The sequence below is a fragment of the Bubalus kerabau genome, chromosome 22, assembly GCF_029407905.1.
Source record: "Bubalus kerabau isolate K-KA32 ecotype Philippines breed swamp buffalo chromosome 22, PCC_UOA_SB_1v2, whole genome shotgun sequence".
Classification (NCBI taxonomy): Eukaryota; Metazoa; Chordata; class Mammalia; order Artiodactyla; family Bovidae; genus Bubalus; species Bubalus kerabau.
Genome location: NC_073645.1, coordinates 38136867 through 38152829, shown reverse-complemented (window position 1 = coordinate 38152829; position 15963 = coordinate 38136867). Strand labels below are relative to the sequence as shown.

The 15963-nt window shown below is 35.9% G+C and overlaps 1 protein-coding gene across 1 annotated transcript in view; it reads right to left on the bottom strand.

Moving 5' to 3' along the window:
* The window catches only part of ATRNL1 (attractin like 1), an 802696-nt gene that overhangs the window by 452854 nt on the left and 333879 nt on the right, over positions 1-15963 (bottom strand). Inside the window, exon 25 of the mRNA XM_055559801.1 lies at positions 13226-13287. Within this exon, the coding sequence (XP_055415776.1) occupies positions 13226-13287 (62 nt within the window). The remainder of the gene's footprint in view (positions 1-13225; positions 13288-15963) is intronic.

Sequence of the window (15963 nt, the reverse complement as noted above, 5' to 3'; positions counted from 1 at the left end):
GTCTTTTAAAGATATTCAATGTCAGCCATTAGAGAAATGCAGATTAAAATGATAAGATACTACCACGGGCTTCCCTGATGGTTCAGGCAGTAAACAATGTGCCTGCAATGTGGGAGACCAGAGTTCAATCCCTGGGTCAGGAAGATCCCCTGGAGAAGGGCATGGCAACCCACTCCAGTATTCTTGCCTGGGAAATCCCATGGACAGAGGAACCTGGAGGGCTACGCAATGAGTCAGAAAAGACTGAACAACTAACAAGATACTACCACATCTGAATGGCTAAAATAAAAAAAATCTGACAGTACTAGGTATTGAGGATTTAAAACAACCAAAACCCTCATACTTTCTTAGTGGCAAAGCAAAATGATACAGTCACTCTGAAAAAATAGTTGCAGTTATTATAAAGATAAATATACATTTACCAAATGATTCAGCAATCTCACTTCCACTAAAGAAAGTTTCTTTAATCTCCCTAAAGAAACAAAAACTTACGTGTGTACAATCCCTATACAAGTTATGTATCTTATCCAGGGCAGCATTATTCATAGTTGCCAAAAAGTGTAACAAGTCATATCTATCCAAGGGTGGATGAATAAACAAGACTGGAGTCTATTCATTCAATGGAATACCACTTAACAACAAAAATGAAATGAACTACTGATGGAAAAAAAATCAACTTGGATAAATCTTAAAAGGAGTATGTCAATGGAAAGTAATCAGTCTCAGGAGATAACATACTGTATGTTTCCATGAACATGACATTCTGGAAAAGGCAAAACTCTAGAGACAGGGTACCAGCCAATAGGTGCCAGGATTTATGGATGAAGAAAAAGCATCAGTGTAAAGGAAGCCCTATGAAGGATTCTTTGACATTCTGGAACTGGTCTATGGTAGAGCTGATGATTACAAGAACTAAAAAGCAAGAGAGTTCCAGAAAAACATCTATTTCTGCTTTATTGACTATGCCAAAGCCTTTGACTGTGTGGATCACAATAAACTGTGGAAAATTCTGAAAAAGATGGGAATACCAGACCGCCTGACCTGCCTCTTGAGAAATGTGTATGCAGGTTAGGAAGCAACAGTTAGAACTGGACATGGAACAATAGACTGGTTCCAAATAGGAAAAGGAGTATGTCGAGGCTGTATATTGTCACCCTGCTTATTTAACTTATATGCAGAGTACATCATGGGAAACGCTGGGCTCGAAGAAGCACAAGCTGGAATCAAGATTTCCAGGAGAAATATCAATAACCTCAGATATGCAGATGACACCACCCTTATGGCAGAAAGGGAAGAGGAACTAAAAAGCCTCTTGATGAAAGTGAAAGAGGAGAGTGAAAAAGTTGGCTTAAAGCTCAACATTCAGAAAACGAAGATCATGGCATCTGGTCCCATCACTTCATGGGAAATAGGTGGGGAAACAGTGGAAACAGTGTCAGACTTTATTTTTGGGGGCTCCAAAATCACTGCAGCCATGAAATTAAAAGACGCTTACTCCTTGGAAGGAAAGTTATAACCAACCTAGATAGCATATTCAAAAGCAGAGACATTACTTTGCCAACAAAGGTCCGTCTAGTCAAGGCTATGGTTTTTCCAGTGGTCATGTATGGATGTGAGAGTTGGACTGTGAAGAATGCTGAGCGCTGAAGAATTGATGCTTTTGAACTGTGGTGTTGGAGAAGACTCTTGAGAGTCCCTTGGACTGCAAGGAGATCCAACCAGTCCATTCTGAAGGAGATCAGCTCTGGGTGTTCATTGGAAGGACTGATGTTGAAGCTGAAATTTCAATACTTTGGCCACCTCATGCGAAGAGTTGACTCATTGGAAAAGACTCTGATGCTGGGAAGGATTGGGGGCAGGAGGAGAAGGGGACGACAGAGGATGAGATGGCTGGATGGCATCACTGACTCGATGGACGTGAGTCTGAGTGAACTCCAGCAGTTGGTGATGGACAGGGAGGCCTGGCGTGCTGTGATTCATGGGGTCGCGAAGAGTCAGACACGACTAAGTGACTGAACTAAACTGATACGTATTTTAGAATTCATATGGCTGTATCCCACCAAGTGGAATTTTACTGCACATAAATTTTAAAAGACTTTATAGGAATGAAAAACAAAACAGACAAGAAATAAACCAGATACCTCCAAAGAAAAAGAGACTGTAATATAGCAAATTTGTGGAGAGCATGAGAGGAGGCATATAATTAGGCCTGGTTTCAGAGGAACTTGTAAGTCTAGTTTGAATTATAAATGTGAAGGGAAGCTTTTAAACAATGGATTCTCATAATTTATGTTAAAAATCATTTTTGCTGTTTTGAATATAATAGAGTGATAGATTGAAGGAAGAATCAGGTTTTGCATGGATTAAGAGAAAGGTATTGACACCGGGGGAGTAGCAGTACCCATAACTGAGCTAGAAAATACTATTACTAGAAAAAAGAGCTGTTTGCCAAGACAGAAAGTTTAGGACATGTTGATTTTGAATTGTTAGTCAACATTCTGGTGAAAATATGATGTTACTGATATCACTCTTACAGAAGTATGTTTTAGTCTATAGTGTTCTAAATCTCAGCATTGAAAATGAGACATGGAGCACTGGTTTAGCTAAGTTGCAAAAATGAACTTGGCACATTTTTACTCGAGCCATATTTGATATTTTGGTTTAAAAGAACAGTTGGGACCTATATGTCTGTTTTCTTCTATAGCAAAGCCAGGGAGAGAATTCCTGAAGAAACCTCCAATATAATAAGATGTAATTTATGGTTTCTACTTAGGGAAATCTGTATCTTCAGACCTCATTTCCATTAACATATCCATTATCATAATTTTACTTTGGAAGAGGAGGACTTCTATTTTTCATTCTACCAGCGTTCTTTGTTCTTATAGCATTAAAAAAAAAAAAGAATGTTTATACCACATACCCCTCTGGGCTATGCCATTTTGATACTAATGACTTAGGTTTACCTCTCTCCTTGTTACATCTCTCCTTTTTGTCTTTTGAAATATCTTCGTGGACAACATGATTGCTTCATTTTCCTAAATCTTGATCACTGTATTAATTTTAAATTATTCTTCCCACTCACATCCTTACTTCTATAATCCTTACTTCTATAAGGTCATCTTTGATTATTCTTGTTTTTAATTGCTAAACTCCTATTTTTTCTTTCTTTTTCTATTCTTTAGATTCCTAAACCTTTCCTTTCTGGATCCTCCAAAATAGTATCATCATTTCTTTTGGCAATACCCACTAAGATAGCTATAACCAAAAAAAGAGAGATAAAAACAGAAGTGTTACTGAGAATATGGTGAAACTGGAACTCTCATACATTCCTAGTGAGAATGTAAAATGGTGCAACTCATTTGGAAAACGGTTTGCCAGTTTCTCACAATGCTAAATCCAGAGTTACCATATGACTTATCACTGCCCCTCCTAGGTACATACTCAAGAGAAGCAAAACATATGGCCACACAAAAACTTGAACACAAATGTTCACAGTGGCATAATTCACAAGAACCAAAAAGAGATAAAAATTCAAATGCCCATCAACCAAAAAAGGAGAAATGAAATGTGTCTTATCCATACAATGGAATATTGTTTAGCAATAAAAAGCAATAATGCACCGATACATACAACATCATGGACAAATCTTGTAAACACTGTCATAGGTGATAGCATCCAGTCACAAAAGAACACGTACTGTATGATTCCATTTATACGACAATGTTCAGAATAGGATAATCTATAGACAGGAACTAGATTAGTGACTGTTTAAAACTTAGGATGTCTGAGAGGGATGGGAAATGACTACAAATGTGCATACAGTTTATTTGGGGGGTGATGAAAATGTTCTAAAATTACTGTGAAGATGGCTGCAGAGCCATTGAATTTTACAATTTAAATAGATGAGTTACACTTTAAATATCTCAATAAGACTATTTGAAAAAATAAATTAAAATTAGAAATTAGAAAATGAATTGAAAATTAAACAATTGTATGTAAAATTGGAAGTTTCAAATTTTTTAGTGTTCCTATATGATTTAGGAGTAGAAAGAAAAAGACACTGATTAACATTAATGCTGGTTAGAAAAAATATACATGTTAAAATTTAAGGACAGTCATCAAAGAAAAAATATAAAATGTATAATTCTTAAACTGATAAAAGGAAAAAAATAAAGGATATTAAAAGGATATTCAATTTCTTAGAAAGCAGGGGAGAAGAAAGAAAGATGACTTGAGAAAGCATTTTATAAAGTGAAAAGATGAAGAAAAAACTAAAATACATCAATAATCACAATAAATAGAAATTCATTAAACCTGTCACTTTAAAAGGCAGAGATTTTTCAGATTATTAAAACAGAATAAACAATGTCCAGATATTTGTGGTGTAGAAGAAACATTTAAAATCTAATTAGATGAAAAATGCTGAAAGTAATGAAAATAGATTTATGAGGGAAATTCTAACAAAATGATACTAAGCTTACATAAAACAAGATATAAATTAAGACCGAAATTTCACTCGAGACAAAGAGAATTCAAAATTGTTAAAACAACAATTCAAACTCTTCTTTATAGGAACATCAGGTAAACAGAAGAAAGGAAACAGAATTAGAACAACACAATAAACCAACTAGTTAACAGACATATATAAAACACATTCCCAACAACAGGATACACATTCTTCTCAAATGCACATGAGATATTGTCCAGGCTATACCATATTTTAGGTCACAAATTGTCTCAATAAATTTAAAATAATAGCTATCATGAAAAGTATCTCCTTCAACCACAGCAAAATAAAGCTAGAAATAAATTAACAGAAAAAAAACCTGGAAAATTCACAAATTTGGGGAAAGGAAACACCAGACTCTTGAACAACCAACAGCTCATAGAAGAAATCACAAGGGAAATCAGAAACTACTTAGAGACAAATGAAAATGAACACAGAGCATATTAAAACTGATGGGACTCAGCGAAAGCGGTGCCAAGGAAGAAAGGTTTAACTATAAATGTTCTCATGGAAAAACAAGAAAGCTCTCAAATCAACAACCTAACTTTAAACTTAAGGAATCAGAAAAAGAACTAAACCCAAAGTTAGCAAAAGGAAGGAGATAATAAAGATTAAAACAGAGATAAATGAAATACAAAATAATAGAGAAAAATCAACATAACCAGCAATCAGTTCTTCAAACAGAAAAACAAAACTGACAAACTTTTGGCCAGATTTACTAAGGGGGAAAAAAAGGCAAGAAGATTCAACTTACTAAAAATAAATTAAAAATAAATATAGTATAGATAATACTACTCATCCTAAAATGATAAAAAGGATTTATTAGAGTGTATTATGAACAAATGCACACCAACAAACTGTGTAACCTAGAGGAAATGGACAATTTAGGAACTGTCAAGCAACCAAGCTTGAATCATGAAAAAACTGACTGAATGTCTAGAACTATGACTAGTAAAGAGACTGAATCAGTAATCAAAAATCTCCTGACAAAGAAAAGCCTGGGGCCTGATAGCCTCACTGATGAATTCCACCAAGCATTTCAAAAAGAACTAATACCGATCCTTCTCAAATTGTTCCAGACATTAAAGAAAAGGAAACAATTCCTAACTCAGTCCATATGACCGGCATTATCCTGATACCAAAGTCAGACAAAGACACAAGAAAAGTACTAACATTCTTTATGAATAACGACACAGAAAAAGGGAAATTATTATTATTAAAAGAATTTTATATGGTGACCAAGAAGGATTTATTCCTGAAATGCAAGGATGGTCTAACATATAAAGAGCATCAATGTCATACACCATATTAACAAAAAGGGGAAAAGCTCACATAATTATCTGGATACCCATATCCATTTGAATTTTAGGACCCTAAGTAGCCTGAAAAAATCTTGTAAAAGAACAAAGATGGAGGATCCACACTTCCAGATTTCAAAATTTACTACAAATCTACAGTAATCAAGAGAGTATGATACTGGCATAAAAATGGGCAAAAGAATAGACCAAAAAAAGACATGAATGGCAAATAAGCACATGAAAATGTTCTTATCAGCAGTAATCATTAAAGAAATGCAAATCAAAACCACAAAGAAATGCCAAGTTGCATCCACTGGGATGGCTACTATGAAAAAGAAGGAAGGAAAAGAATGAAAATTGCACGTATTTGGTGAGAATATGGAAAAATTGGAACCCATGGCACTGCTGCTGAGAATGTGGACGGTGCAACTGAACAGTATGGAGGCCCTTCAAAAAGTTAAAAATAGAATTACCATATGACTCAGCAATTTCACTTCTGGGAATATACCCAAAAGAACTGAATCAAGATCTTAAATACATACTTATATATTCAAATTCACAGAAGTATCATTCACAACAGCTAAATAGGGAAGGAACCCAAGTGTCCATCAACAGGTGAATGAATAATCAAAATGTGGTATATATAATACATATAATGGAATATAATTCAGCCTTAAAAGAAGGGAAATTCTTACCTATATCACAACATGGATGAGCCTTGAGAACATTATGCTAAGTGAAACAAGCCAGTTACAGAAGGACAAGTATTATATGGTATTACTTACATCAGATAACTAGATTAGTAAAGATCATAGAGACAGAAGTAATCACCAAGGCCACACTTCCTGAGCATGGCGGTGACAGCAAGAAAGGCCTGATCCTGAGAGATGAGTAACTCCTCTGTACATGCAGTTTGACTTGAAGACTCACCACTGACCTTGTTAGACTTTACATATGACTGCAATGTAATCTAAATTACACAATTAGGCTCTTTCATTCAACTTTCCTTTCTTCCTGCTCTACTTCACAAAGGTCAGATTGGCACTGTGGTCTAAAAGATCTCTCACCTTCTCCCCTGATCTTTCTGTCACAAGAGCTCCCCCTAATACATTTACTGCATGGCTAATGCCATTCTGGTCTCCACTTCTCTGAGGACTCATAGTCTAAGATATCAGGAGGTAAAATTTAGATTTGTAATTGGCTCACTCACTACTTGGCAGGCTAAAGGGAAACCATCCATGTTGCTTGATTCATCCCTGGAAGAAGACTTCAACTGCTAAAGATTTCACCAGTGCTGATCTGGGGAAAATGTTTTCAAAAGATAGTGGAGTTGGATAATTACTGAATGTTTGCATTAGCCCAGCAAAGGGCTACTGAGAAACTGAAGGCCATTAACAAATATTACAGGCTAAATATAAGAGCCGGAGGGTCTCTTTTATAGCTTTAATTCAGACTCTTATCCCTGACAGTGGAAGAGCCAATACGGATGAGCAGCAGACTAATGATCCAAGGGTGAGAGCTGCAGAGCTCCAGAGATGATAGACTGCTCAGCTAGAGCAGTCCTCTTATGTAAAGAAAATGGCCATGCTTGGGAAAATTGGAGCTCTTGAAATATGGGATTAGGAATATCTAAAATGAAATATCTAGATGGATGTTTTTGAGGAAGTCAGTTCTACAACTATAGAAACAATAGGGTCGTTCCCTCAACAAGCTGTCAACGTCTCCTTTCCTGGTTGCTGGACTGATAACTAGGGTTTAATGACAGCATAATGCATCCTGGGCTGATAAAAAAGGAAGGAGATTATATACTTGGAAGAGCTGCAAGAACTGGCTAGCAGGTAATGGCAACAGCCAGGGGAGTATAACAGGAATTAGAAATCAGTGGTATCTGATCCTGGGGGATGGAATCAGCAAGAATTCATGAATTTTGGTGCACAGTCTCAGGACCAGGAAACGCAATACCCCATGGAAGACTCCAGGGGATGGTGCAAAGCTGAAGAAGAAGTGACTCTTAGTAGTCTGAATAAAGCAATGGCCAATGCAAAGTGAAATGGAAATGCCTGAGTTCCCTGAGAAGATGGAAGAGAAAGAGAATAAAGAAGCTGACAGGAGGAAATGTGCCAGAAAGAATGTATTGTGTAAGGTCAGAAGAACTACCAGAAGATTACTTTTCCATGGGACGCATCATTCACTGAGGCCATGAGGAATCTGCTGATGAAAGGGCACACTAAGTGTTCTTGCCTGGAGGATCCCAGGGATGGGAAGCCTGGTGGGCTGCTGTCTATGGGGTCGCACAGAGTCAGACATGACTGAAGCGACTTAGCAGCTTACACAAGTATATTTATGGGTATATACTCAGTGCAAGACAAATTAATATATATTTTCATTACTATAAGAGACAGGGTTAGTGATGACCCAGATAGCCAATGACTAGAACACCACCAAGGCCCCTTGTTAGAGTTGGGGTGTCTCCAGGGTCCAGATAACAAATTCTGGCTAAATCCTGGCTCATACTAGGAAACTGTGTCTATACATCCACCCTGTGATAATGGCATCCAGTCCTATCACATCATGGCCAAACAGATGAGGAAAATGTAGAAACTGTCAGATTTCATTTTCTTGAGCTCCAAAATCAATGTGGATGGTGACTGCAGCCATGAAATTAAAAGATGCTTGCTCCTTGGAAGAATAGCTATGACAAACCTAAACAGTGTATTAAAAAGAAGAGACATCACTTTGCTGACAAATGTCCATATAGTCAAAGCTATGGAGAAGGCAATGGCACCCCACTCCAGTACTCTTGCCTGGGAAATCCCATGGACGGAGGAGCCTGGTAGGCTACAGTCCATGGGGTCGCTAAGAGTCAGACACGACTGAGCGACTTCACTTTCACTTTTCACTTTCATGCACTGGAGAAGGAAATGGCAACCCACTCCAGTGTTCTTGCCTGGAGAATCCCAGGGACAGAGGACTTCCGTCTATGGGGTCGCACAGAGTCGGACACGACTGACGCAACTTAGCAGCAGTAGCAGCAGCATGGCTTTTCCAGTAGTCATGTACAGATGTGAGAGTTGAATCATAAAGAAGGCTGAATGCTGAAGAATTGATGCTTTTGAACTGTGGTGCTGGAGAAGACTCTTGAGAGTCCCTTGGACAGCAAAGAGATCAAACCAGTCAGTCCTAAAGGAAATCAACCCTGAATATTCATTGGAAGAACTGATGCTGATGTTGAAGATACAACACTTTAGCCATCTGATGTAAAGAACTGACTGACTCATTGGAAAAGACCCTGATGCTGGGAAAAATTGAGGGCAAGAGGAGGGAGCAACAGAGGATGAGATGGTTGGATGGCATCACTGACTCAATGGATATGAGTTTGAGCAAACTCAGGGAGATAGTGATGGACAGAGAAGCCTGGCTGCAGTTCATGGGTTCACAAAGAGTTAGACACAACTTAGTGACTGAACAACAACAACAAGTGATAATTTCCTTACTTTTCAAGTGTATAACTAGAATTTATGTACAAAGTGCTTAGAGTAAACCCCTACATTGTGTCTCTGGCCTGTGAGGTAAGATCTATCAAGAAAGATAAGAAAGACCAAGTGGCAACCTCTGAAAATATCCTCCATTTGGTCAAGATGGTAAATCAAAAACATTATGTAATCCTTGTAAGACAGTGAAAATTAGAACCACCATTTAAAAATCTAAATGGTACAGGGGCCTTGCTATATCTCCACTTAATTTACCAGGCTGAACGTCTTTAAAAAATTCCGACTTTTCAGATTCAGACTTGCTTTTCCATTTTACATACCAGAAAAGTCCTTATTTCTTAAATGATTTCTTTCAATTTTTTAATTATTCACTGTTATATATTAATGTAGACTACAGGCTTTAACAACACCTTTTAATTCTATTATGATAAAGGACATACGTATCTGTGTATGTTTATATATGTCTGAATACCTTCGCTGTTCACCTGAAACTCTCACAACATTGTTAACTGGCTATACTCTAATACAGAATAAAACCTAAAAGGACTGAGATTCAGAGGAAGTAGGTAATCTGCTTAGGCTCCCCTGGTGGTTCAGATGGTAAAGCGTCTGCCTACAATGCGGGAGACCCGGGTTTGATCCCTGGGTCGGGAAGATCCTCTGGAGAAGGAAATGGCACGCCACTCCAGTACTCTTGCCTGGAAAATTCCATGGACGGAGGAGCATGGTAGGCTATAGTCCATGGGGTCACAAAGAGTCGGACACGACTGAGCGACTTCACTTTCAGGTAATCTGCTTAGATGGCGCTGAAAGCTAAGATCAGAGCCAGGCTGTGACTATAAATGATCTAACTAGTACTGACTGAATTACGTTTACCACCAGAACTATTCCCAATATAAAAGTAAAAAGCTGACACTGGCCTCCTTTAAACCTTGCCTAAATGAAAGGCTGACACTTCAGCTGTACCACTTCAGTAATACAGAGACAGCTATAGCAGTAATAGTGGCCTGATTGAAGGCTGTCCATAAATGCTGAACTGTCTAAAACTCTCTTTTAAAATTTAACAGTAAGTCTACTTAATATAAAAATAAACTTAAAAGTATTCTGTCCATGATTTTCCTTAACAATGAGACAATTTTAAAATCATCTAATTTACATTTCACTACTGAAAAAATTTAAATGATAAAAAACCCATCAAATACATTTTATCTCACACAATAACAAGAGTATATTACTTTGTCTATGATGCCAACATAATAAATAGGATCATCTCTAAGACATGGTACACGTTAACACTTGCTTTCTTTTACTTAATAAAAGAGCTATTGAACTTAAACACGCACACAAATTCAAAAGCTTACACTAAAACCCTAAACACTTAAATAATTTATCAATTCAGCTTTGTGAATTTTTATACAAAATAAACTTTTCAGTATATTAACATCTACATTATCCTGTCAAAAACTTTTAGTTTTATGCATTAAATAAACCTCATTTGATTATAACTTCTAACACTTTTCAAAAACATTGTAACGTCATTAAGTTTTAATATCCCTTAATATTCACAAGTATAAAATCAGAAAGTGTTTAAATATATTTAAGATGTTTCCTCAAATTTCATCTTTAAGGGACAAATTTAAATATGAATGAACTTTGCAATGTTATAAGAAATATGTTCTCAGCATTAAATTTTGGAAATTAATGTTTTTAAGGGACAGACCAACCTGATTGTTTTCAGAGCAAAGTGACTAACACGGCAGCAAGGATTCTGACAAGAAGCAAATAACTGAACAGATAATGTGTGAATTGGAGAAAAGAGTTTAGAAAACTGGAAGGCCATAAATGGAGATGAAGGAATTAGACTTGCTATGTATGGGCCCATATGGGTAAATTAGAATAGCTATCACAGGGAGGCAGATTTCATCTCAATTATAAAGAACAACTAATTATCTGAAATTAGAAAATGCTATCACAAGAGATGTTCTGTTTCCTGCCATTAAAGGCATTTAGGCATAAGTTAGATCAGTAGTTGGACAAATTGTGTCCACAGGCAGGATTCAGCCTGTGTGCACGTTAAGTCACTTAAGTAGTGTCCAAATCTGTGACCCTATGGACTACAGCCTACTAGGCTCCTTTGTCCATGGGAGTCTCCAGGCAAGAATGCTGGAGTGGGTAGCCATGACCTCCTCCAGGGGATGTCCCCCACCCAGGGATGGAACCCAGCTCTCTCATGTCTCCTGCATTTGCAGGAAGGTTGTTCACCACTATCACCAACAGGGAAGCCCATATTCAAGCTACCAGCTATTTTCATTCTAGTGAAGGTTTATTGGAACATAAATAGTCACTCCCATTTGTTTCCAAACTGACTCCGGCTGCTTTAGCACCACAGACACCTTATAGCCCACAAATCTTGAAATTATTTACTAACCAGCCCTTTATAAAAAAATGTTTGCTCACTCCTGTGGATAAGGGATTAGGAATTCAAGTACTGTATGGTATCTTGATAAGATAACCAATACTTATCATTTATTTAGGTGCAGAGGAAGTACTGGGCATACCATCTGTGTCAAGGACTGGGTTTAACAGGTTCTTTACTGTACAAAGCTTCCCTTGTGGCTCAGCTGGTAAAGAATCTGCCTGCAGTGTGGGAGACCTGGGTTCAACCTCTGGGTTGGGAAGATCCCCTGGAGAAGGGAACACCTACCCACTCCAGTATCTGGCCTAGAGAATTCCATGGACTATACAGTCCATGGAGTCGCAGAGTCAGACACGACTGAGCGACTTTCACTTTCTTTACTGTACAAAGCAGCCCAGACAACTTGGTGAGTGATGGTCAAAATCATCTGCATCTTTGTGCTGTGATGTGGGGCTATGTCTACCAGAAGGAGGAGGCACGATTGTCTACTTCACACAAAGGCACCCTGTGGATCAATATAAGCTGTACACATCATAATCGTGTTAATAAAGATAATATTTGTTTTTTAAGTACTGTATTGACCAACTAGGTCTTTTTATTTTATTGGGGTATAACTGCTTTATAATGTTGTGTTAGTCTCTGCTGTACAATGCAGTGAATCATCTACATGTATACATATGTCCCCTCCCTTGAGAACCTCCCTCGCCACCCACCCCAGCCCACCAAACTAGATGCCATGTCTCATATATTCTATCAGTGAAACTCAGCTTCTTCTCCTCACCCATTGTTTAGTTACATCCCGTGGAAATGAACATAAATGCTCTATGAAAAGAACTTTTAGGTTTTGAGAAATGCTACAAACTCTATCCTCTCTTTTAGAACAATACACTGCAAATGAACACATTAAAAACTGTGAGATAAAGAGACCTATTTAACTTTAACATACATAGTATTTTCCAAACATATTTAATTATGGAACCCTTTTTAGTGAACCTACTGTTAACATCTCAAATAACTAAAGTTCTAGGAAATTATGGTATAGTCTAGGTCACATTTAGTACTTCCAGATTACATGCTCTTTGAGGGCAAAAAAAATACATCCTTTTTCTCATCCCCTATTGATTTTATCACATTGCTAAGTACATACAATAATAACTTAAGAAAGCCAAAAAATTGATTTTAATGCTAGGAAACGTACCTAATCAATATGATGAAAACACTGTTAATTTCACTAATTAAAACAGGCTTTAATTACTTATGTGACAGTAGAACGCAAGGTTATCATCTTCTTTCCACTAAATTAACTAGCTATTAAATAGTAGTATAGCAAAATAATCCTGTAATAGTACATGTCGAATATGTTTCTTTCGCTCTGCAGTATATATTTAAGTACATAAAACTATACAAGACACACTGTATCATATTCAAGGTTAAAGAACTGATATTACCTAACAGATTGACAGGCCATCAGAATACAGATTTAACACATTCAAAGTCAATAAAAGCAAATTACCTGAAGAAGGTGACAAAAAACTGCACAAGATCCATGATTGTGTTGTGTTGTGAGAACGCAATCTGAAAAATCAAAATAAAAGGAAGTTTGAAACTTACTGAATCTATGTTCTTCTTCAAAGTGGTGATGTTTCATGGCATTTGTAAATAGAATATTTTTAAATCATCAAGAAATCTGGATTACCATATTATAAATCATATGTGCTAGAACCAAAATTTCATTGACAACACCTCATACATCCAAAAACTGAAGACAACCTTTACACAGGCTATAACACTAAATGCTTTAAGAAAACTATTATAAAATTACTTCAGTAATCTATGCTAAGATTGTCACTTGAAATCCTATAAAATATGCCTAACTAAAACATGCAAATGCATTTCTACATCTAATAATGGTCATATTTTTCTATCAATACAGTTGATAATTGCTTATGAGATAAAAAACTTAATTTCAACTCTATGAAGGAAACAGAGGGAACTGGTTTTTCTCATGTATTATTGTCTAATGAAGCTGCAATTATTTTGTTATAAACCCCTGAAAGAATAAAACATATTAAAAGTTTATATTTTCATGTTAATGATTTCAGGAGAGAAGTCAATAATCTAAAGTTGTTTTCCACTATTGTTAACATTATAGAGATCATATTGTAAAACATTTCTTGAAGAAGAATTATTATACATTGTACTAGTCAATAATGCAGCATCTGAATAGAGAATACTTGATATGAAAAGCCAATTTCTCACTTATTAGGTGTAAATATTCTAGAAATCTCTTTAACCTATTTTTGTCCCATGTGTGAACAGTAATAATAAAAGCATCTACTTCATTGTGTTAGAGGAAAGACTAACTCAATAAATAGAAATAAAATTATTACCATAATATCTGGTATATAGTAGGCATAATACAATAAATATCATGCTTTTACATCATGTATAAAGGAGCTGGTCAACACTAGTGAATTTTTCCAGGTAGCTGGAGGTGAACAATTAAGTTCTTGAAATCTCCTTCTCCTTTAATAATCTTTTATGTAAATCTTTCAAAAATATGTAATACAATTTCCACTTCCAGTGAAAATAGACTAACAAATATGAGATTTCTCTCATCTTAAAGAACTAAAAACTAAACAAAATATACAGAAAAACCATTTTCAGACATTAGACAAAAGGCAAACAGCGATATAATCCATGAGTGAAGGAAAACAAAGGAAATGAATTTCATAATTGTACCAGTTTTCAGGGCAAGGAAATGAAATGGCATTCTAAAATAAGAAATATTGTTTCTTATATAAAACAAAGAATTATAGCGAGTCGAGAAGATAGTTAAATTTTTGTATATACATGAAAGCTTAAATATAATAACATTCATTTCCAAAATGCTTCTAAGCATTTGAAGAATTACAAAGCATTTACACAGAGACTGAGGAAAGATAATTGCTATAGGAGATTGGTTCTAGGTGAAAACATTTTAAAAAATTTAAGAACAAACATCTTTTAAAATGGAAATGATATAGATGAATCATCTCCCCAGGTACTGTCCATGAGAGTATCTTACAAACAGAGCTTACCAAATAATACTGTCAACAATAACTTAAAACCATAGTAAGATGATTCAGAATACAGCAATTGAGAACTAACTGGATAATCTTCAAAAGGATAATTATTTTGAAATCCTAATAAATGAAATTGGTTTAAGATAAATTGGATTAGGAAGGTAAAATTAGACAGTGTTGAGAAATATCTAAATAATAAAGAAAAATAACTTGAATAAAGACTTGAATAAATTAGCAAATACAAAGAAAAAGAAACAAAATAAATAATAAGCTTAAAAATAAAAGAATAAGATGAAGTATAGAAGCAGTTGCATTAAATGTGACAGACTGAATCCTCATCAAAAGAAAGAGATTTCCATAGCATGTTAAAAGGCATAATTTACTTTATGTTTTCTATAGACAGCACATCCACAACAGTAACACACCTATAGCCAAAATATAAAGGATTGTGAGGGAAGAAAAAAAAAATTGGCTCTTAAAAACAACAACAATGAAGCCATGAAGGATAATATAAATAGCAAAGTGAAATTCAAAATCAAAACCTGGTTTAATAAAACATAAACGGCACAAATAATTCATAAAAATAATAAACCTATATGCACCAAAATACAGGCCAAATAAGTGAAAACACAAGGTTGGACTTCAAGAAGAATTAGGTAACATAATTAAATAGTAAAATTTTAATATGTGTATCTCTTTCATAACTGATCTGAACAAGCAGACAGAAAATTAATTTATTCAGTCATTCAGATCATGAAGAAAGATTCAAAGAAATACTGCTTAAGCAAGCTTTGTTCTAGGAGCTGGGGACAACCTTGTAAATAAGACAAAGTTCCTTGTCTCTTGGAATTGGCATCCCAATAGCAGGAGACAGAAAATAACCAGGTAGACTCATAAGTGGATGTCATAATTTTCGATAATGGCAAATATTCCAAAGAAAAATAAGGTGATGTGATGAAGGAGAAGGCTACGTAGCTAGTTTAGATCAGGCAGTTACTGCCAGACTTACTGAAGCCATATGTAAGCTGACATACAAAAGAATGGTAAAGCCACACAAAGGTCTGTTAGAAGAGAATTCGAGGCTTAGAGGATAGCGTGCTTAGGCTAGAGATGTTTAAGAAACTGAAGTCACAACAGCTGCAGTATTGTGAGCTACAAAATGAGTACAGTGTGACAAGTTGGGGTT